Genomic DNA, 24,541 nt, shown 5'->3' on the forward strand with positions numbered 1-24,541 from the left:
TCAACCTAATCCAATTTCAATTCTGGTTTTGAGATCTGAATCAACCTAATAGGCCGAACTGAATTTTAAAATTATAATCTAACTTTTATTTATGTTTCTCTAAAGTTTTGAATATAGTCAAATGATCCCAAAATAAATATTCTCATGTGATTTTCATAAATCATAAGCATTCTGTATTTATATTTAAATGTGTATTTGGATAAGAGGTGTGGTGATATTTTTAACCAAAAAAATATATTTTTTGTTTTTAAAAAACATAATGTATGCTTTAAAAATATTGTATTTTTAAGAAAAAACCACCACACCTCTCACCTAAATACATCTTAAATAACCCCACGTAAACTCTCTCTCTCTCTGTATATATATATATACACACACACGACCCCTTCCAAACATATATAGGTGGCAAGACAAAAAAAAAATTTCAATTTCATAAGGATTGTTTATTAGAGGTGGCATGAGAAGTATTGAGATATATTTTATCACAGGTTCTTTAGTCTCGAGAGTCTAGTTCCAAGTTAATTTCCAATCGGGGTGCCATTGTGAAAAACTGTTATGGTGTTTAGGTTGTAATCAGTGTCATTCTATGTTAGTTATTCAATGAAATTTACTTTATATAAATAAATAGATGCAAGCATAAAAAATAAATATTAGATTAAAATATTCTTATTATTTTTTATGTTTCATGAATTTTATTACTTCTCAAATTCATATAATCTTTCTTTAAAATAAATTTTATTAAATAACTAATAGAATATTATTAATTATAAATTCAACACCAATTTTTTTTACTATTTTTAGGTTGAAATTAGTTTCGAGATAATGGTGAATATTCAAATGTAAAATTAGTAAAATTACTTTTTTATCTAATTACTTTAATTATCTAAATTCTTAATTTCTTCTATACCAATAGTTTTTTCAACCCAAATTTATTTTATTTATAAAAGGATTTAGATAATTTGAATATTTCACTCATCTCCTTCACCCTTCCTTTTTAACTAAAATACAAAAAAAAAAAAGCTAGTCAAAATTAAGTTGAAGGAAAGCTTTGACTATCCAAAATTATATTAAAAGTCAACTACAAATTCGTTAATTTAATGATTATATATGATAAAAAGATATTATCCTAGTAAATGGAATAATCTGTTCTTCAAAATTTTAAAAATTAGTAATTAATTTGTATATATCTTGATTAATTTACAGTTACTGATAATTTACGCTGGCCGTTAATGCAAGCCGCTGATTATGCACCTCTCATTCTGAAGACGTGATTTTTCTTACCACGTAGATGAGTCCATGATGTTTCGTTCAATTACCAAGCAATTGAGCTCATCATGTGCCTGGGCAGTGGGTGGGACCGATTGAGAGGTTTCCTTGTCTTCGCTTGTCGGAGCCATCCAAACTGTAATATTGGCGTCCAAATTGAAATTTCCTTTTGCTGTTGTACGGATATAACGTCGTGGTGATCACTCACTATTCAAGAAAAGTATGAAAGTTTACCCGACAAAATACAGAGAAACAAGAAATTTTTATTTTTTTTATATAAAAATTATAAATTTTTATTTTATATTTTAATTATTAAAAATTCTAATTAGTTTTAAAGATCATATATAAAGATTAATTATATATAAAAAATTATTAAAATTTTAAATACACCCTACTTAAAATAAATTATTTTATTTTATTATCTGATAAAATCTAAGATTTTGTCGTGTTTTCTAATTGTTGGTCTTGCCTATCCTGTATTAAACAAAAACCTTCCTCAATAAAGAGTTTTTTTTATTTTATCTTGATGTGGTAAAACCTAATCATTCTAGCATTTGAAAAAAAAATTAATAACTATAATACGTATTACATGTAATGTTATACCCCGAATACTAAAAGACAAACAAAATAAAATTTTTGTTATTTTAAATTTTTTTACCAATGTTCTCTTAACTTTAATAAACTGGTTATTAAAGTCAAAAAACATTCTAAAACATTGATTTTCTTTTTGTGTATCAAAAACACAATATAATTTTTTTAACTTTGAAATACTTAGCCGCATGCATAAAAATATTTTTTAATTTTTTTTTTGAAAGTTGAAAAAACCCGGTATTTTAATACTAAGTTTTGTATTTTTACAACATAACATATATACTGATATTAAGCAAAAAGACGTATAGAAAAAGATGAAAAATTCACAAATTTCAAAAATAAAATTTTTATTTTTTTTGGACTAGGCCGAACCTGGCCCGAATGCATGGGCTGGGCTGGGCTCAACCCAACAAAAAAAAAGGAATCGTGGATCACCCTCCACTGTTCATATGCAGAGTGAACAGTAGAGGGTGACCGAAGAAGGAAGCTAGCGGTGGGCACAAGTAATTGAACATCGACCAACTGCTCGCAGTGCTGACGATGAGGGTATTGTTGTTGCGGTGGCTAATGGTATTTATCCTTTTTTTCCCTCTCCCTTCTCTGTTTTTTCTCTTTTGTTTTTTCTTTCTTTTTGTTCTCATCTTTTCTCTCTTCTCTACTCTTTGTTTCTTTTCTTTTTTCGTCTCTTCTATGCCTCTGTATTTATAAGCAGAGAAAGGTGGTGAAATGGCTTACCTCTGTTCGGTCAAGGGACAAAGCAGGGAGGTTAGGGCGGCCTCTGTATAGTCGCCCCACGACTGCTGAAGGAGGCATGTCTCCTCCTTTTCTCTAACATGTAGGAGGTCATGGGTCAGCTTAGTAAGGAGGGTTAGTCGGCGTCTTTTGGAGAGAAAGAGATGGTGGTGAAAAACAGGGAAAGACAAAATCTTCTTCTTCTTCCCCTACTTCATGCGTCTAGGAAAAGAAGAAGACCCATAGTGCTGTTTAAAACGGTACCATTTCGCGTTCTTTTTTTTAATGAACAGTGTGTGAAACGACGTTGTTTTAGACAAAACACGTCGTTTCATTTAAAAGAAAATGACGGCAAAATCATGTTAAATTCTAAATTAGTCTTTAATTTGTGATTTATTCAATCAAGTCCTCAATTTCAATTTTAATTTTAAAAATCAATTCAATTGTATCCCTGCCAAATTCAGTTACCACCTCTGAAGTTGGTCACCTTTTTCGACTTGGTCCTTCGTCTTTGATTTATGCAATTTGACCCTCAATTAATTAATAAAATTTTAATTTTTTTAATTTGACCCCAAATTTAGTTTAATTATAGCCCCTCTATTCATGTGCCTTTTCCAACTTGCTTCTTGGTTTCATATTTCTTTATTTAAGTTTTTAATTGGTCATCAAACTTTAATATTTATGTAATTAAGCTCCTGATTTGACCAAATTAACTCTAAAAAATTATAATTTGACCCCAAAACTTTAATTTTTTTAATTAAAGCTCAAATTAACTCCAAAATCAATTTTTCTTCTAATTAAATTCTTCATAAATTTAATTAAACCTTCAATAACATTTAATTGTTTTCTTTATCAATAGAACTCTTATTAGTCAATAAAATACTGTTAAATTTTAATTTTTATATTTTTAAACATTCTCTACTAATTTTTAGTCATTTTCTAAGTGCTCTAGCATTCTTTTTTTTTTTTACCTTTATATTTTTATATTTTTTTAAAGAGAGAAAAAGTGTGAATTTAAAAATAACCAAAAAATAGATTATGATAAAAGTGGATTGTGACAGTGTCTCCATGACTTCTCAATTTGCATGTAATGCAACTTGGATGCTTTTAGAATATGGTGATGTCCTAAAAATATGAGTTGTTTATAATAGTATTTCGAGATGGATAATTAATTAATTAATTGATTCAAGTAATTTTATTTATTTTTTTAAATTAAGATAGTTTGCTATCTTATATGTTTGATAGGTTAAGCCATATTCAAATTTATGGCTAATATCTATAAAAAATTATCTTTGATAAAGATGAGGATTTTTTAATGTTTATATATGTATTCAATAAATATTTCTGAATCACGAAAATTCTGAATGTTATGTTTTTTAATTATGTATAAACTGTGTTTTTTATTAAAAAAATTAAAATATTATTTTGCTTACTTTTTTTTTTGTAAATAATGCTAGTTTTTTTTTTTTTTTTTAAATCAACAACATAGAAGCATATGCCAAACTATTCGTGCTAGTCCTTTTCAATGTTTCTTTCAAATACCTATGGCACCGTAGTCTAACCAGAAAGGGAAACAAAAAAAAAAAAAAAAAAAAAGAACGTGCAAACCATCCATCCGTCACGTCATTATTTTTCAAATGGTTAAACCGTGCATGATGGAGCCCTCTCTTTTTTTCCATGAGTTGGTTAACTAATATTGCATGGTCTTGCATTTGAAATAAAACAAGGAAACAAGAAGGAACAATAAGAAAGGTCCATCCTCTTTTATCTAATTTGGCATATTACAGGTGGTAAAGGTTGAGAAAAATGATATCACCGATATTATTCATATGCATTGTAATTATTTTTTTATTTGAAAATATATTAAATTAAATAATTTTTTTATTTTTTAAAATTATTTTTAACATCATTGCATTAAAATGGTATAAAAATATAAAAAAATAATTTGAAAAAAAACAATAAAATAAATTTAAAACTTTTTAAAAATACTTTTCAAATATAAAAACAAATAAGGTTATAGCTTACAAATTAGCATTAGGTGTGCAAAAGGAAGTAAAAACAACGTGTGACCAGAGATCAATCTCAGTGATGATTGAGATATGAGAAACGACTAATCTGCAGGGATACTCGTCGAGTTATAGCTTCTTCTTCTTTTTAATTAACATGAGTATTTTCTTTTCTATTTTCGTTATGGTTTAGAAGTGTTGATTTTGGAGAAAACTCATAACTTGCACATCATATTATACAATATACTATAAATAAACCAAATGGGATTTTACCATCTATAACTTGCACATCATATTGAGTTTTTTAAAGCACGAGGTACGTTGGATGTCTGGGTCTCTTAAGTTCACTTCCTTTTTCATTTTACTCCCTAAATCTAGAGAGATAAAATAAACGAGGAGAAAGAAAAGTGTTGAATTGGCCACTTCTAACTATCTAAAGCAATTAAAATGGCTGCCAAAAGCTTCAGCTATACTGAGGAGTCTCGTTGTCATGGTTGTTAGTGTAAAAAACAATCCAAAAAATATTAATAGAGAAAACTAGATCTGAATAAGTTTGATTCAATATATTTGTTAAGCTATATTAATATTGTAGCATAACAAAGATAATAATAGAGAAGTGTGGAGTTTAAGGACATGCCTTACAACTTCTATTGAAGATCCTAGGATCATATAGTGATTGTCTCATGCGAAAATAAGTTGAAAAATCTAGTTGTAATCTGACTACCTAAACTAGGACAAGATTCTATCGTTCAAAAACCATTTGGTGTTAACATAAAACAATGAGAGCTCCTCTTGTGAGTGTAGTAGGTATGGAAATTCTATGCCTTCATTTCTTTTTGGTATATTGCATGTGGAGAAAAAGTAAAGTGCCCCCAATTTTATTATAACTGAAAGAATTGATTTTTCTTAACTAATGAAGAAAGTAGAATAATACAGAGTGATTTCTCTTATTTTCCATGTCATAGCATAATTGGGTTGACCTAATCATAGGCATTCAGATTTCTATCTAAAACTTAAATAATCTATCATTTAATTCTTATTATGATTTTTTTTGTAATTAATTCTCTATACGGTTTTTCTTAATTATGCAATGGTTCATTACATATATTTTTTATGCGTTGCTTATAGTATAATGAGTTATTTTAATTATAATCCTTCATTATATTGTAATTTTAAGAATTACATAAATAAATATGAAAATATAATAAATTTATTGCATTATAAAAATTGCAACTTCTCTTAAAATGTGACTTTAGTGTTTAGGAGAGCCGTGGAGAAAGGAGGACGACTATCCGCAACTAGGCAATAACTAGCCATGATCATTTTGCCTAGTTTCTTTTTAGGAAAATGGTAACTCCTAGGCCAGGCCTGCTGTGCTCAGCCCAGGCGCTAGGAGCCCCAGGCAGCCTGACCCAAATTCGTCTCTTACTTTTCAATTTTTCTTTAACGAATTAATTTTATGGCCATTTGACATCACATCCATACATTTGTCGGATAGGAAGTCTGGCAGCCAGTCTCCTTTCCAGACATTAATAGCTGTCGAATACGGGATGAGAGGGCAAACTGGTCCCCCAGTGCACCAAACAAAACCGCCAGCAAAATTCAGTTGTCGAGAAATTTTGACGAGAAGTCTTGGCCGTGTTTTGCACTGCGGTTAAAATGTTGTTGCTTTAAAAATTAAATTTATTTTAGTTTTTTAGATTATTTTTAAATATTGATATTAAAAATAAATTTTAAAAAATATATTATTAAATAAATTTTTTAATAAAAAGTATTTCAAAACGTAGCTTTTTACCCAATCAGATTTACCATTTCTGAATCCAAGCACTGAAAAAACAGCAATTGGACATGTGGGTCTTTCTAGTTATTCCCATAACTTCCTCGGCACACAAAAAATTATCCGTGTAAGATCACCCATGACTGCACATGTGGTCACATCACTCCTCTGGCAGTCCTTTTATTTGCTTGGACATGACACATTCGATTAACGTATGTGTCGTGAATTAAAGAGTGGACTCAACATATACATGCCAAAGAAAAAAAGTGTATAAAACACGGGAAAAGGGCGCATGATTAATGAGCAAGTTATCCTTACACGAACCACCTATAGGTAATATCTTTAATTAAGTGCCCTTTAATCCTTAAACTTGTTTTAAACTCGTTCCAGATTTAGTTATCCAGGTAATGCAAATAGATTAATTAATTAATTAACCGACACACCTTGACCATGCATAATTAAACCCTCGTCCTTATGATACATCTAGAAGAATAACAAAAAAAAATAAAAGAAATATTTGGCACCAAGATTTAAAGTTCAGTAATTCTAGTAGAGTTTTTTTATTTATGTATTTTGAATTTAAGTTTTAGTGTGTATATCTATTATACTCTCGTAATTTAATCCAGATATTCAGATTATCAAAAAAACAAAAAAAACATTTAATATAAGGTAAGATGTTTCTCGTAACTGAGAGAGGAGTATGGCTAGAGCATAGGGAGCAGTGAGCAGATTTTACCACTCAGAAAACTTGGATGAATAATTGCCCTTTTTTATTTTCCTCTCAAAGCATGATGAATTAGAGGAAGTGTTACGCAAATGGTATATAACCCAGATGATGACTAATAGCAATGACTGGTTTTCCTTTTCCCAGGGGAAAAAGACTAGCCAATACGGTGTCATTTATAGAAAAATGGTAAAATTACAGTACGTTTTATTTTGGAAATCGGTAGTAATTATATCACATTAATTGCTATCCTCTTTCTATAATCGCATTAATTTTCCACAACAATGTCCTTTTAAAGCAAGTAAGCTTACAATGACATTCCTTCAAATTCTAATAATATAATATCAATTTTGCAATGAAAACACTTTCATTGAGGATAACCAACTATCACAATTTCAAATATTAATAAACAATGATCATACTTGGTTAAGAATTTGATCTAAGAAAGCTTAGATTATTATATTATATAGTCAATTTATGCACAAATCAGGTCAATTGAATATTGGTAGTAATAATTTTTTTTTTCCCAACCAGCTCTATGACATAAATCTTATGTACGTTGTAGTAATTGATGGAATAGCATTAAATAGGGGGGGAAAAAGGAAGAAGAAGGAGGGATAGCAAGAAGAAAAGGATTGTCACATGCGAAAGGCAACGACCACCGGTTTGAGAAATGAGATGGAGGTGGAGGGCAGAGAATCCAAAATGACTTCATCTACCAAGTTCCGCCCCACACAGCACTCCCTCATGATCTCCTCCTTTTCATCCATATAAAAACCCCTCTACAATCCTAAAATCTTCATCATAGCTTTCTCATTCTCTTCAAAGAAAGACCAGGGCCGAGACCGAGTTGAAAAGACTAAGCAAAATGTCAGACTGGGGTCCGGTGTTTATGGCCGTGGTGCTGTTCATTCTGTTAACTCCAGGGCTGTTGTTTCAGGTTCCAGGGCGCCATCGAAGCATTGAGTTTGGAAATTTCCAGACAAGCGGTGCATCAATTATGGTTCATACTCTTCTGTATTTTGCTCTCATTTGCGTTTTCCTGCTGGCTGTTAAGGTTCACTTGTACCTCGGTTAGTACTTATTTATTGCTGATGCAATTGACTTGCCCCCCCAGTTGAAAAACAAGATCAAGGGTAATAAATTCAAGGTGTTTTTTGGAGTTTGCTTCTCTGTCAAACGTAGTCTATTCCATTGTTTGCAAGTTATATCAAGATATTATTTTCCTAAATTTTAGAGGGGGTTTGATTGGTTGCCATAAATGTAACGTGCGGAGCATTGCTCTTGCTTGCTTTGTAACTGAAAGTTAAGGATTTGTGATGCATGACTTCAACTAGTATCTTAATTGTTCTTATTGAGTATTTTAGTTATTTCGTTGTCAATGGCGATGGAATTGCTATAAATCAATTGGCACTGCTTGTGTGGGTGTTCATAAGACTGATCTTGCAAGAATCTGGACTTCCAGCTGCTGGCCTGCCAGTGCTATGAACACAGGTAGAGGGGGCACAAATTTCTGATTTCTTTTGATTGCTCACCATGGAAACATTTCAAAATAGCGAAAAACTTATGCGAAAGCATTCAACAGAGAGAATGAAAGGCATAAAAATCATTAAACATAAAACGTGTGGGATCTTCATCTTCAATAAACTAAAAACAGAAACTCTAAGTGTGACCTTAATGCACCTGACCAATTCGAAAACAGAATATATAGCAAAATGGAGCACTCAATGGTGGTTACAAGTAGCTACTGACGCGCTTGCCACTGGTCAGAAAAATAATTTTTTTAGAAAAAAAAATATAATGGCTTATCCGACACGGGTTTTCTTGATAAAAAAATAAAATAAATATACAGCTTGTCCAATGCATTTTTTACAGCAAAAAATGGGTGAAACTAGAAATAAAAAAAATCAATCTAGAAAAAAAAAGTTTTGGATTAATTGGGATTAACTAGGTAAACTCAAATCCAGACATCTTTTTATTTTAAAAATCATTTTTCTTCTAAATAAACATCAATCATATACGTAAGATTTTTTTTTTATACCAGACAACAATCCACTTCTTTCCAAATAAATTAATAAATAAAGGTGGTGCGCTGGCCTAAGAAAAAGGAAGAACTTTAATTTTTTTGAAAGTGAGGATTTCTTACCTAAAGTTAAAAAAAAAAACCCTTTAAGAAACAAACAACAATGAAACAATTAATCAATTTTTAATTTTAAGGGGTTGAGAATAATTCAAATAATTATTTTTTTTAAATAGGCCATACACTAAATAAATAATATTCTAGCAAAGAAACACCATAAAAAAAGCAAAAGACTTGTCTAAAATTTATTTTAAAAATCTAACAAAAAATCCAATAAAAAACTTAAATAGAAGGATTAAATCATCAAAATGAAAAGAAAAAAAATATAAAAATTCAATGGGCTATAAAAAAGAGAGGCGAATACGCACTAGTTTGACTATCTTAATTAGTATGGTAAACTTGTAACTTGAGTTATGGAGTTGTGCTATCCTTGCATAAAGCAAGTGAAAAAATAAAAGTTTAATCTTCAATAAATTTAATATTAAAAAATAAAAATAAATAAATAAATAAATAAAAAATCGATGTTGATTGGGGTTAATATCTTATAATTGTGACTTAGATCTTAAGACAAGGATCATTGTATCATAAAAAATTATGATCCAAACTCAAAACTAATTAAATATTAAAGAATAAAATTAAAAAAATAAATTTAATTAAAAAAAGATGAAAAGAAAAAAAAGAATTGAAAGAATGATGATTAAATTCAACATAAAAACAAAATAAATAACAAGGGATAAAAATGAAAAATAAAAATCAATGAAAAAACTAATATAAAAAACAACAATTAAAAAAAACCATGATATAAAAATCAAATCAAATTAAATTTCAAGGGATAACATTAAAAAAACCATAATAGCTAAAGGAATAAAGACTAAATTTAATATAAAAATAAAATCAAATTAAATTACAATGAATGAAATTAAAAATAAAAAAGTAATTAAAATAATAAAAACTAAATTTAATATAAAAATAAATAAATAAATAAATAAAAAATCGATGTTGATTGGGGTTAATATCTTATAATTGTGACTTAGATCTTAAGACAAGGATCATTGTATCATAAAAAATTATGATCCAAACTCAAAACTAATTAAATATTAAAGAATAAAATTAAAAAAATAAATTTAATTAAAAAAAGATGAAAAGAAAAAAAAGAATTGAAAGAATGATGATTAAATTCAACATAAAAACAAAATAAATAACAAGGGATAAAAATGAAAAATAAAAATCAATGAAAAAACTAATATAAAAAACAACAATTAAAAAAAACCATGATATAAAAATCAAATCAAATTAAATTTCAAGGGATAACATTAAAAAAACCATAATAGCTAAAGGAATAAAGACTAAATTTAATATAAAAATAAAATCAAATTAAATTTCAAGGGATAACATTAAAAAAACCATAATAGCTAAAGGAATAAAGACTAAATTTAATATAAAAATAAACTAAAATAAATTTTAAAAAATAAAATTAAAAAAATTAATCATGAAAAAGGTTTAAAACAATCAAACATCAATCAAAAATAGTGTCCCCCTCACATCCGAATTTAAAATAATATAATTAAAAAAACAAGGGTCACAAAGAACACATTATAACTCTTTTTTTGACACATCCGATGCTATTAAAAAATTTCAACCAAATAAATCTAATCACATCTTAATACAGACCACCTCACAAGGTTGTAGTTAATTAGGGATTTTATTCAGAATTAATTTAGAATTAATTAAGATTTCATTTGATGATCTTTTAATATATAATTAGAATTATTTTATTGAAATTTTTTTAATAGTAATAAATCAAATTAAATTACAATGAATGAAATTAAAAATAAAAAAGTAATTAAAATAATAAAAACTAAATTTAATATAAAAATAAATTAAAATAAATTTTAAAAAATAAAATTAAAAAAATTAATCATGAAAAAGGTTTAAAACAATCAAACATCAATCAAAAATAGTGTCCCCCTCACATCCGAATTTAAAATAATATAATTAAAAAAACAAGGGTCACAAAGAACACATTATAACTCTTTTTTTGACACATCCGATGCTATTAAAAAATTTCAACCAAATAAATCTAATCACATCTTAATACAGACCACCTCACAAGGTTGTAGTTAATTAGGGATTTTATTCAGAATTAATTTAGAATTAATTAAGATTTCATTTGATGATCTTTTAATATATAATTAGAATTATTTTATTGAAATTTTTTTAATAGTAATAATTGTATAAAAAATAGAGGCTAAGTATATCCCAATGAATTATTTCTTTATTTTTAAAATTTTTTTCCTTACCATGTCATTTTTTTGTGTGGCTATTATATCTTAAATCTCATATTTTAATTACAAGATATTCATAAAAATCCAGGTTGATTTTTGTTCAGGATAATTAATTAATATCAAAAATATATTCTAAAACAAGAATAAACAACTGTTATCGAGAATAACAGTGGTATGCAAAACTGAAATTCATAAACGTGATTCTGTTAAAATTGTGATAGTTCTCTTCTCGTTTAGTTTTTTAACCTATGTCATTGTTTTTTTTTTAAAAAAAAATCTTTAACTAGAAGCAGCGAAACAAGTAAAGCTGTCACGTGCATTGGTTCGGCATCTATCTAGAGGGTACCGAATGTGACATTGGAGTATATTATCTGCTGCTAGAATTAGATTTTCTTTCTCTTTCTTTTTCTTTTTTAGATTTCTTGTTCTCTGCTGATGCTCTCCCTTTGCTTCTTTTAATCTACTTATTTATTCGTTTCGTGCTCCCTCAATTCATCAACAAAGCAGTCTTGTAATACCTTCGCCCTTCCCTATATTAATAGAGAGTTTGATATCAGAGCTGCAGTTCGTCGAATTTCTATAAAACATCAACACCCGGAAAAAAGGAGGAGGAGGAGGCGATGTCAGACTGGGGGCCAGTGGTGATAGCAGTGGTGCTGTTTGTGCTTTTAAGTCCAGGATTGCTATGCCAGTTGCCAGGGAGGAGCAGAGTTGTTGAGTTTGGGAATCTGCAGACAAGTGGGTTATCGATTTTGGTCCACACCATCATCTTCTTCGGCCTCATAACCATCTTTCTCATTGCCATTGGTGTTCACATTTACACAGGATAGCCAAATAATGCTAAAGATATGTCCTTTATTTTCCTTTTTTACAAAGTTGATCACCCCCATAATCTGTTTCACTGTCTGAAGCATGAATATCTGTTTCATGGTCTGCCCTGATGTCTTGTGTTGCGTTAACCGGGCGCTTTTCTTTGCCGGTGGTTCTCTCTCTTTTTTTTTTCTTTCTTCAAGTTAGTTTTGATTTTCGTTGTTGTTAATTGATTTATATTTCTTGTAATGATACTTCAGCCGATTACCAACTAAAAGTTTAGATTCTTATTCTACATATCTCCCATCTTCTTCCTAGTTGCGTTGAGTCTTTCTTTTTTCTTTTTGCTGAAAGAGTATGGCACTAATGACATGCGTGAAGTGGTTTCTACTCTGGTTTTTGAATGTCTGAGAGTGATGCTGGACGCTCTCGTCGCTGGACACCGTGCGGAGGATGGTGGTCGGTGGCCTTATCTCCTCCTATCCTGTGAGTACATAAAACAACACGACATCTTTTTAAAATTTAAAATTATTTTTGGTAGGATTTTGTAGTTGAAAACCACATGGATTCGATTATTGGTACGGGACTCCCATCAGTGGAATTGCGCGTATGGTCGATGATATTGATATGCGTCTGTTGAATATATAAAAAGTTACGCCGTCGTGTGAAAGCTGGTGATTTTCTAGTTCTCATCTAACTAAACTAACATCATTTAGATATGGTTTGTTGCGAGGTTAAAAAAATGAATATTAAATAGTATAAGCGTGATTTTTAAAAATGTAAAAATTGATTTTTAAAGATGTTTAGTGAGTTCATTGTGAATATAAAAAATAATTTTATTATTAATAATGATTATTGAGATATAATAAGCAATTAATTTGATATGTATTTAATTTAAAACAAAAAGTAATAATCTTTGTTTGAGGAGTAAAATTTACTTTTCTAAAACTCCAATTTGAAATAACCTCTTTAATAATTCACTTTTTCATAAAAAAAAAAAAAATCAAACAAGTTTAAATTTTACTTTGAAAAACCAGGGTTTCTTCGATGTCTCCTCTAGAGAGGAAAAATACATCTTTTTTTACGGATTAAATTGAAATTAAGAGGAAAAATACATCTTTTTTTAAGTATTGAATTGAAATTAATAACTTCTCTATATTTAAATGAAGAAATAAATAACTAAAAAAGTCTTTCATTTGTTATCCTATACAATGTTAATTTCTATATGTGCCCCTTTATTAAGAATATTCTATTAAGAAAATGAAGAAAAAAATTTCATAAAAGTCTTATTTATACCTCTCTTTTACTCTACCAATCTAGAAAATATGTTTACTACCAGAGAAAGAAAGGGAGTGGAGAGAATTTTTATGAGTTTATATTTTTTTAATTTTTCAATACAATCCTAATAATTGTTTTTTAATTTATATACCTTTTTTATCTCGTTCGATTCCAAGGACTGGTTCTTACTATTTGACTTCCTTTCTAAAAGCACTAGACGATTATAGCCGCCGGACTGGGTCGTCGGTGGTGGTAGGAATACCTTATAGCACAAGTTGGTTAATAATATACAGGGGAGTCTAGAAAATGCTCAAAACATGGCGACCTATCATTATCATCGGGATTGAATAAAGTAGTAGAATTCTTTTGTACCGTATTAAAATAAGAAAGTGACACTCACTAATTTCAAATGTAGTTATAAATAAAAAAGATTTATAGTATGTTCGTAGTCAAATGCAATTCAATTGATAATTTATTATGAATTTTATATTTAGAATAAAATATTAAATTATAATTGAATTTAACCGTATTATTTAGAACACTTGTGGAAATCAATTGAATTAATAATTTTGGCTATTTCATCTTTAAAATCATTTCTTTTTATTAAAAAATATGCTTTTATTACAAAAACCCTTATATTTACTATTTTTTAACTACTATACTTGTAATATTTTTACCATCTTTATATTAATTCTACAGTCGAGCATGTTTGTTAGCCTTGTGGAGTCAGCTACTCTACCATCATCCTATTCTACTGTAGCAACTCCAACTTTCATGAGGTCTATGAGCTCCTTAATGAAACGGAAGCGTAAAGGTGCCCATCAAATGTTGTTTCCTACACCTCTACTATCGCTTTTATGGCCACGTCACAGAATGTTGATGAGGCTTTACAATTAGCTCAGAGGATGAAGTTAGCTAGAATGAAAACATGATACAGTTTTTTACAATTCCTTGATTCGACATATACTAGGGAGAATGGTCGATTTGAGGAGATTGTTGATGTTTTTTAGAAGATTTTAAATACAGGGGTCTCTCGTAATACATACACCTCTATACCTATAATTCCATGATTTCTATGCCTTGTCATCATAGTCAAGTATCAAAGGCCCTTACTCTTCTCCAGGAGATGGAAACCGATGATGTCCCAAAATCAGAAGTGTTTAGGACCAAGGCTTCAATGGATGGATAGTTAATCACTTAGTTTTTACAATATGCTTGACTTTTCTTAGCTAAAATAGTTGGAGCTTAATGTCAAATGCTATATACATGCAAAAGGGTTTTCTATAGTAGGTTATGAGTAGCATCTCATATACTCAAATAAATATTTCTGTGATAAGAGAAAAATGTTATAATGATATTTTATAAAGAAATGATTTGAAAATAGATATGTATAAATATTAAGAATAAGAAAATTATAAACTTTTTATATAAATGGTTGAAGAGGTATTTATAATCTATAGATCTTGTGTTTTAGGTATAGTAGAAGAGTTAAATAATGATTATATCCTTATAAATTAATTTTTCATCATGAATAGTATTCCACTCGGCCTATCCTAAGATACAACAATCATTCACTTGTCTTCCTCTTGATTTATTTAGTTAAGAGATAAAAACATTGCAAGTCATGAGAAACTTTCATATGCCTAGTGGTGCAGGGAAGATGTGCAGAGGGAGCGACGCTGGGAGAAACTTTCGCTGGAGGCTAGATGTCGAGGGCGGGGCATGCGAAGCCCTATGCATGCTCCTTGTGCTTTGTTGTGTTTATATGACGTCAGGCCAGAGGCCTGGTGCCATATAAATGAATGATATGGCTCCAAACTGTTAATAGAAAAGTCATATGACTCTAGATCTGATATATCAGAAACTTTGGTACTCTGCAAGTTTGATGGTCAGGCGTTCTACCCATTGCTTAAGGTATGCTTTAGAACTGAGGACATGAATCTGTGGAGTCAATTCTTGGATGACACAGTGAACAAGCATATGCCAAGTCTTGATAAATCAGCCTATGCCCCTTTGATTCATGGCCTTTACAAAGCAAACAAAAGCAAGAGGGCTTACCATTTTTTGAAGGAAATGATCGGAAAAAAAATAGTACCGAAATATCAAACATGTCATTTTTCTTTTTGAGGAGAATATATATATATATATATATATATATATATATATATATATATATATATATATATATATTCTCTCTCACGCTGCTAAGAATATCTAACATGCCATTTGGTTTGTTGTGTTGTTAAAAGTATTTTTGAAATATTATTTTTAAAAGAAACTATTGTGATAAATCAAAAGTCTCACTTTTTATTTGTTTTTTGCTATTTTTTTAGCTATTGAATTTCATATAGAATTCAAATAAATACATTGAAAAGGATTCGAAACAAAAAAACTCACTTAGAATTGAATTTAATTTCAATTATTCAGGAGAGCATTACATTATCAGAGGCAAAAGGTTTGGGCCAGTAGCAATACCCAAGACCATAATGGTTACCGTATGCAGTGAAAGTGCCACCAAAATTGGCCATTGACACGGGATGATCATTGAATTCCACCGTTCACTTGACAGATGATCACGCCAGTGCCGCTTCCTCTGTACAAAGAGATAAAACCGTCACCAGAACTTATGTGAAGCTTGCCTTAATTCTTGAATTTATTTAAAAGTGTTCTTATGATTATTTTTTAAATAATTTTTTATATTAAAATATATATTAATAATTTTTTTAAAATTATTTTTAATATCAACCTATCAAAATAATTTAAAAACATTAAAAATATATTAATTTTAAAAAAATAAAATAATAATAAAATTTCAAATTATTTTAAAAATATTTTTAAAACACAACATAAAAACCCTTGGTAGTAAATGACCTCGAGATCATCATATCCAGAAGGTTGAATTTGGAAGAATCTTTAAACTTCCAAGAGATTTGATCCAACTAACTAACAGCAGGATAAGGGACAACTGTTCAAATCTATAAAAAGAAAAAGGAAAGAACAATCGTGATCAAACTCTTGGCCTGTCTTATTTATTAATTCTGCAGAAGGTTCCATCCTATATCTCCAAGCTTTTATACGACTGTATGACGAGTAACCATGCTCTGATCCAATTGACTAGTGATGCTGCCTGCTTCATCCCTGCTTCAAAGGGCATAGGCCTACAGCACAGTCGACCTTAAGAGTTGTCTTTTCTATCCAGTAGGCTAACGCCTGTACATGCTTCTGCAATCCGAGAAACGAAGCAACATGTACTGCAAATAGCACTTACAGAATGTAATTTGCTGTGGTCTCTTAATTACGACATGCTTGCTTGATAACCTTCAATTTTCCTATTAAATAATTCGACTGCAGTCTACGCAAATATGACATAATACATGCACAGCTTTCCCCCAAGCGGCAGCGGGTCTTTTGCTTCTTGGTGTTCTTAACATGACGAACTTCTATATGATTTTTTTTTTTAAAACCCTTCTCCTTCCATTTTCGATTTAGCATAAAGAATCTGAGTATTTAACTATACCAGAGTGGATTCAAAATTTCATCAAACAACAAAAAATGAAGAAAAAAAAATTGGAACAGAAAAAAATGGGAATCGTCATGTGAAATCTCAACTTTATCTCGTTAGATCAAAAAGAAAAAACTCATCCAGTATCTCAATCATCTCTCCTTCCTCTTTAGAATTAAATATGGTTACAAGAAAAGAATACAGATGAAATAAGATAAAATGGTAATGCTGATATATTGCTGAACAGATAGGGGAATTGAATATCAGAAAGAACCCGGGAACAACTCTCCCATTTCCTCCCACAAGTAAGAATTCATTATACAAGTTCTTAAGACCTTCAATATTCACCATTTCTAGTTGATAAAAGAAGTCGTATCCACAATTTTAGGCCATCAGGAAACACAGTTATCTACAATTCCAGTGATTTCATGAAAAAGCTGGGTAATTTCATATATACGCAGCACCATTCACTAGAACATTAGAGCTGCTCAATACTCCCGTACATAGTTCAGCTCTATGAACCACTTTGCGTTCACAAAAGTTTCCATGCTGCAGTCAAGCCAAGAAAAGGAGAAAAGAATTAAGCTACACACCAACATGCATATAATCTGTGTATTCAATAGGGAAAAACAATGACATACACATGTACAAAAGTATAGAGAAATAGATCCATAGAAAATATGCCATATTTATCATCTTCCCATAAATCAACACAACTTCCTATAGTTCTATGTTAGACCAGGAAAAAGGAGAATGACTGATGCCCCTAAATTATTGTCAAATATGTTTAATTGTTCCTAGCAAATCTAATTTTTCCTGGATATGATCTGCATTACAAGATTTATTTAGCAGTAAATATATTCTCATGCATTATGAATGTGGACAAGCCAAGTGCATCACCACCACCATCAAATCACATCTCAATTAAATTTGACTGTGGATAAAGCTCAAATTAAAAGTCAAATTTAACTAGCCTTATTCAAAAAAGTTATGAGCCAAGAGTAACAAGCTTCAATTTATTCCATTTATTTGTCAAAATAGCCATCTACTATCAAACTCCACCAACTACAGATTTGGACATGCCTTCAAAGTTTAATCAATACAAATTTTCACACCTTAACCACCTTCAACTACAAATAAAACAATGCCTTCTGGTTGCAAGATTAGACGGATGGGATTGAGAGTTTTTCAACAATTTGAAATTTGGAATCTAAAGAATAGAAAAGGGCATACACAGCAAAAAGGTCCACGATAGGATTGATATTTAGAGCCTCTTTACATTTAGAAGATCCAAATTATATTTCCAATATGAGATTCAAACAGCCAACAAAAGACATATCACCCTAAATGAACCGAAACCCAAGATCCAATACTGAGTTATTCCTCATCCTCATGTTCAGTATCTAGCCAGCATTCCAATGTTAAGTTCTAAATAACAGCAGTATTAAATGCTAGATAGCATGGCAGGTAGCAGGAAAGCAGGTTTACCAGAACGGAAAGAGATAGACAGGATGCAATGAATGATAATGTGTTTTAAAGAATTGGTTCGAGAAATCTTGTCATTCTAGCTCCAGAAAGGAGGGAATTTTCTTCCGACGAAAACATCTTCTATCCAACATGGTTTCCAAAATCCCAAAATATAACTCCTGTTAAAAAAAGAATCGACAATCCGAGGCTAAAAAAAGTTAAGGATAGTTAGACCTTTGTGATCAAGATGAAGCCATAAAAAGGAAAGTTAAAAAATAAATAAATCTCCTTTTCAGTTTTATTAGATAATAATAATTCAATCAGCACATACAGAAAATTAATCTGCAGGAGATGGCACATCCATTTTCAACCTATCAATCTTCACGATTCCAAAAAACCTCCTAAGTTTACCGACCAACACATCCAAATACAAATTAACAAAACAGAGCTGCTTCTCTTCACCACTTACAGCCTTACAAGAGCACAAACATAGACAACGAAAAGTAACACAATATCCAAACGAATCCAGCCAAGATTCCTTAAAAGATTTCATGAAATTAACACACAAACAGACAAAACACACACAAATCATAACAAACCAAAAGAACAAAAGAGGGAATTCTTGATTAATTACCAGGAATCTCCTTTCGAGAAGAAGGATTCGTGGCGTAACAAAGAATAGAGCGGCCCAGCATGGAGACAGTAGAAACAATCCCAGCAACATAAAACACCATAACCAATCCAAGAACCCAAGGCATCAACAAAAACCCAATAAAAAACGTAACCGATCCACATAACATCAAAGCCAACGATATCCCTAATAGCAACGACGCGAACCCCCCCGGCGTTATTCCCGGCAACCTCCTCCTCAGCGACGTGGAGGGCACCGGAAACTGATCAGAAAACGAGATCGGCGTCGATGGTGAACGGAGGAGATTGAATACTAACGCTGATAGCTCGTCGAGTACACGAGATTGTTGATCTTGATTCTGTCTTCGCATCATTTTTCTCGATTCCTTGATTATTAGATTTTTAACAGAAATCTTAAATCTTGAAAGATTTGACAACCTTGGCTAATTATCTCTCTGTGCAGATAGGGAGTTTAGAGATGTTAAGACCAGCGTGATTTTGAGTTCCGATAAAATCGAAGAAAGTGGACAAACACATAAACCTTTACCTACACAGAGAGTTTCCAAATAACAAGCTGAGGATGAGTTATGATAAATAGGCAAAGAATCGTTTGTTTCTCGGGAAATTCTTTCAAGAAAGTGAATAGAAAGGCAGCGCCGGGCGCTGTGATCGCTTCTATTAATAGAGTTTTGATGCGTAAAATTTTTTGTAGTGTAGAGAGAAAATAAGAGGCTTGGGTGTGGATTTTGTTTGTTTGGAGGGGGTTGTGCTTTATCCAGATGGAATTGCTGTACCTTTTCCTTTTTTATATATATATATACACACACTCCAATTATTATTGTTATTGTTATTATTATTATTATTATTTAGTCCTTTACATATCAGTCTTCCAATTTTACCTCAGTCTCGAATCAGTCTTCAAAGTTTGTGATCTTATATGTTGACCTTGCAGCTAACACTACCGCTTCAATTTGGTCCTTTATAATTAGATGTGATGGAAAGGCTAGCCTGTGAATTGCGGTTCCTGAACGCTTCATTTCAGTGTTTGGAAACCTTAATTAATTTAATAAAACTTATAGTTTTGTATTGGAAGAATAGGATTTTTTTTTTTATCATTTCAAACAAGGTGTTTTTATTTTTATTTTTTATCGTTTTGATTGGTTCAATATGACAAAATTGCCAAATTTACACACCAAGAGAGATTATCATGCCTTCGTATAATCTAGTCCAATGTATCGCATTTATCTTAAATCATAAGCATAGCAAGCCATTATATCTTTGCTCGGCACGTGGTAAAACAATAAAAAGAATATTATGATGGGGCCAAAAATCTAATTATGAAACTGATTTTATAATGTTCTAAGAAATAAATTAAGCGTTCATTTGTAGTCTAATAATAATTAAAAAAAAATTGTCATGCAATTGGCTAAAAAAATCGCTAACTTTTCCCCTAGGGTTTCCGCTTGAGCAGTGTTGAAACTGTATTACACTTCTCTCTTCTCGATCCTAATCATATCAAGAATTACCTTTGCTTTCAATCAAAGTATATAGAGTGCTTTTGTATTAATAAAATATATTGCATTTTATATAAATTGAAATTTGTAATGGAAGCTTCATGGCCGCAACGACCACCCCATGCCATTCTCCACTTTTAAAAGAAAATATAAAAAAACATTTTAAAAAACAATATATTAGAAAAAAAACAGCTAGTAGCCATGAATGGGGTAATCAAGGAGCCCTGTAAAGTCAGTGCAACGAAGGGGAAAGCCCGCTACCTCGTGAATGGCTTTTTCTCCCATGTGTTTCGAAAGGGTAAAAGCCGGGAGAGAACGGGAATAAATAAATCATGAAGAGAATCTCCTGTTAATAAAAAAATAGAAAAAAGCTTTTATCTTATCGTTAAGAATAATAAGAGTGGGCTCCAGAAATTGAAGAATGCATGAATGGAGCCCCTCTTGCGAAACAAAGAGTGGTGATCAATGCATTTAATGTGGTATTCTAGCGGAGAAATAGAGAAATGTTTTTTTTTTTAAAAAAAATATCCGGATTTGATTTTTGATTTTTTTATATATATGTACAGTATTTTACTTGTTTATTAAACTTGTTTAATAAATTTAAAAATTAATTCTAATACATATAAGTTAATACAAACATTTTGGGTTATAAAAATAAAACGATGATGAAATCAAGAAAATACCTCTTTATTAACTTACAATTATGTATTCGGTTAATTTTCGGTAATGCTTTTCCAATTGATTCCTTTGCTTTCTAATTTGAGTCGGTCGAGACTAATTAACATAATTAATCTGTGTGATTATGTTTATTACACGTAATGATAATGGCATTAATTTCATCCACAAAAAAAGAAATAAAGTAAAAGAAATCCAAGAAATTGCAAAAACAAATAAAAGGCAGTAGAGATGGAATTCACTGATTGGACAGACATCTACTGTGGCAGGTCGATCACTGGATTTAGCCATTTTACTTTTTAAAGAGCGAGCATCATCTGTTTTTTCAGCTTTATCTTTTAAAATTTATTTAATTAGCGGTTATACTTTTTTTTTCCCCTATTGTCAACCTCTTCGTTTTAGTTAATTGTTATTCAATATTTTTTTTCCTACCATGTTTTAAGTCAAATTATTATATTATTTAATTTTATAGTGAAGTTAATGATTGAGTATAAATATTTTCTTACTTTTTTAATAAATACTATCGTTGATCTTTTTAATATACGTGATTGATATTAACAGTAGATTATTTAGTTGGCCATTGAGTGACTCTTGCGTGCAAGCTACCTTTATTTGCAGGATACATTTCTTTTTAAACAACAAGAGAGGCTAAAATAAGGTGTTTATGACAGTTATATATATTGTTTTGAAAAGTATTTTTCTTTGAAATTATATTAAAATAATATTTTTTTATTTATACTTTAAAAGGTTAATAAAACAAAAAAAATTGAAGAAAAAAATTATTTTTTTCTTAGAAAACACCGGTTAAAACATGGGACCCCCTAAGAGTCCATAAATTCCTTGTGATCGAATAATAAACAGGTCAAGTTCTACTAATTACCTTGGAAGAAGGGGATGGGAGGACACCTCCGCAAGCACACGAGACCTGAGGGTATTACCTGTTCATTTGAACCTGGCATGCACCACACATGTTAAACACTAAGCTGTCCTCTCCGAAATGTCCGAAATGAAAGTTGTCTTCATGATAGAATACTGTCCCACACCCAGCTAATCAATGACATCGATTTAGAGTTATTTTAAGCTTAAAGATGAAAATATTTTAAACTTCTGTGGTAGACCGACAACACACGTCGTCGTCTGTCACCGCCGTCGCCGAGCAAAAAACGTGAAAAATGCATTCCAGCTATTAGCCTAACAGTGGAAGGATCCACTTTCATGAATTTGAACTCTGACATGCATGCTTATCATTGCGGTATTTTACATACTTATTAGGTTTACAAGGTATTTAATAGATCATGGAGATTAGTTGTGGTATGTGTAAGTTGATCCGATCACTCAATATAAATAAAAAAAAACGTGAAAAATGTTCTTCCATGCGAAATCACGCGAACCTGCATAAATGAGTTAGAGGCGTGAACCGAGACAAAGATGTCTCTACCATATTAAACTGTTGCTTAGGCTGTATATGTGGTATTATATTATTGGATGCTGACCTTTTCCTTCCTTGTGTCATAACCCATAACCATGACTTCTTAACCAACCCGACTTAAATTGCCTGTCCACCTATCAATTTTATTAATTAGTGGCAATGTATATAGCAGTAAATCAGTTTCTCTAGCATTGTCGATGTTACGATTTGTTGATTCTTCTACAAAATAAACAAACTTAATTGGCAATAGATTATATATGAGTAGAAGTAATTATATGGAATTAAATTTTATGAAACTTATTTTTATTTAGTTTTTGAATTTTTTTAATATATTGATATTAAAAATATTTTTTAAAAAATAAAATTTAAATATATTTTTAAATAAAAAAACTGAAAAATTAAAATGACAAGAAAATACTTCGTATATATTTTGTGTGTATCAAGCGATCAAAGAAATTTGCAGCAACACCGCATTTCTTTTGCGCGCCGCCCATAAGCGATTGGGCCGAATAAGAAAGAGCAACACTCAAGTCAGTTCAAAAGGGCTGAACAAAGCTATGCGGTGGTCTCAAGTTCGAATCTCATCATTTCTATTTATTTGATAAAAATTAAGTATAAGATAATATGGATTCATGCAAGTTTCAAATTCAAAGAACTTTTATTTAAAGAGATGTGTTAAAGAATAATATAAATTATATATTAAAATCTTATCCAATAACTTAAATTTTTAGATAAGATATTTTTTTTTCACGAGACACCTCCCCATTCTGCCAGCGTGGTATAGGGCGCCCACATTTCTTCTTTAAAGTAAAAGCAAGCGGTCGAGGGGTCACAGATTTGCCTTCAGAACTCACAAGGCATTAGTGCAGTGATCAAGCGATCTGTCTCCTCTTGGTTCAACCCTAAATGGCCAAGATCAAAACTCTGGCCTAATTAGCTGTTACCATATAGCTACTTGCTTTGGTTACCTTTCTTCACAAAGAATCAAGCAAGGCGCCACAAAAAATGTTGTTACCATATAGCTACTAGCTTTGGTTCTTTGCAAATGCATGGAATGCCACAATCATTAAGTATTCAAACTGCAAAAAACTCTGAGCTCCCTCCCTCTCTTTTTCCCGAACATGTTTATTTCGCTATTCAAAGCAGACATGATAATAACTAAATGGTAAAGACGTCTGCTGTCTTTATGCTCCCCATGCACGTATCATCAGTTAAGAATACGTGTAGGTCGGTAGCCTGAAAAACACGCTGTTATGAAACTGCTATTAGTACCTTAGAAGTTAGATGTATATCTACCAACTGGGTGCGCTTTGTTTCTTTTTTTTTTTTTTTTTTTTTCTGAATGAGATTTCTAGACTCTGCGTAAAGTCTAGCTAAAACAGTTCAATGATATCAACCCTGCATCTTTTTAGAGAGCCCACTCTTCGATCCACATGTATCATGCATTGTTTTTCTCTCCCAAAGCAATGTCAGTATAGCAGCAAATAGAGAGAGATTCATACATCTTATTCTGTCGTCTACTCCTCTGCATATCCACAATGGGAGTTGAGGAGGAAGAAAAATCCTTTAATTTCACATTGATAATATGAAATAATCACAAAGGTAAATGGGTTGGATGCAGGCAACTGCATGGCATGGATTAGCGACAGAAGGAAATGGGAAGGATAATTGATGTCCTTGATCTTGTCCTTCAAGATTAATCCGGATGAATTTTTAGTGTCGCGGGATTTATATGTACTTCTTTATTTTTAAATATATACTTCCATGAATTTGAG

The 24,541-nt window shown here is 30.7% G+C and overlaps 2 protein-coding genes across 2 annotated transcripts; one reads left to right on the forward strand and one right to left on the reverse strand.

Moving 5' to 3' along the window:
- Positions 1–7,722: 7,722 nt before the first annotated feature.
- LOC105123025 (uncharacterized) lies at positions 7,723–12,580 on the forward strand. The gene is made up of 2 exons (XM_011022467.1): positions 7,723–8,161; positions 12,021–12,580. The coding sequence occupies exons 1-2, from the start codon at positions 7,965–7,967 to the stop codon at positions 12,289–12,291; spliced, it is 468 nt and encodes a 155-aa protein (XP_011020769.1). The 5' UTR covers positions 7,723–7,964; the 3' UTR covers positions 12,292–12,580.
- Positions 12,581–17,146: 4,566 nt separating this feature from the next.
- Positions 17,147–19,934, reverse strand: LOC105123026 (uncharacterized). Its single transcript, XM_011022468.1, has 2 exons — positions 19,153–19,934; positions 17,147–17,600 (listed from the first exon to the last, which is right to left on the reverse strand). The coding sequence occupies exons 1-2, from the start codon at positions 19,520–19,522 to the stop codon at positions 17,584–17,586; spliced, it is 387 nt and encodes a 128-aa protein (XP_011020770.1). The 5' UTR covers positions 19,523–19,934; the 3' UTR covers positions 17,147–17,583.
- Positions 19,935–24,541: the final 4,607 nt, after the last annotated feature.

The sequence above is a fragment of the Populus euphratica genome, unplaced genomic scaffold (genome assembly GCF_000495115.2).
Source record: "Populus euphratica unplaced genomic scaffold, PopEup_1.0 scaffold8.1, whole genome shotgun sequence".
NCBI lineage: Eukaryota > Viridiplantae > Streptophyta > Magnoliopsida > Malpighiales > Salicaceae > Populus > Populus euphratica.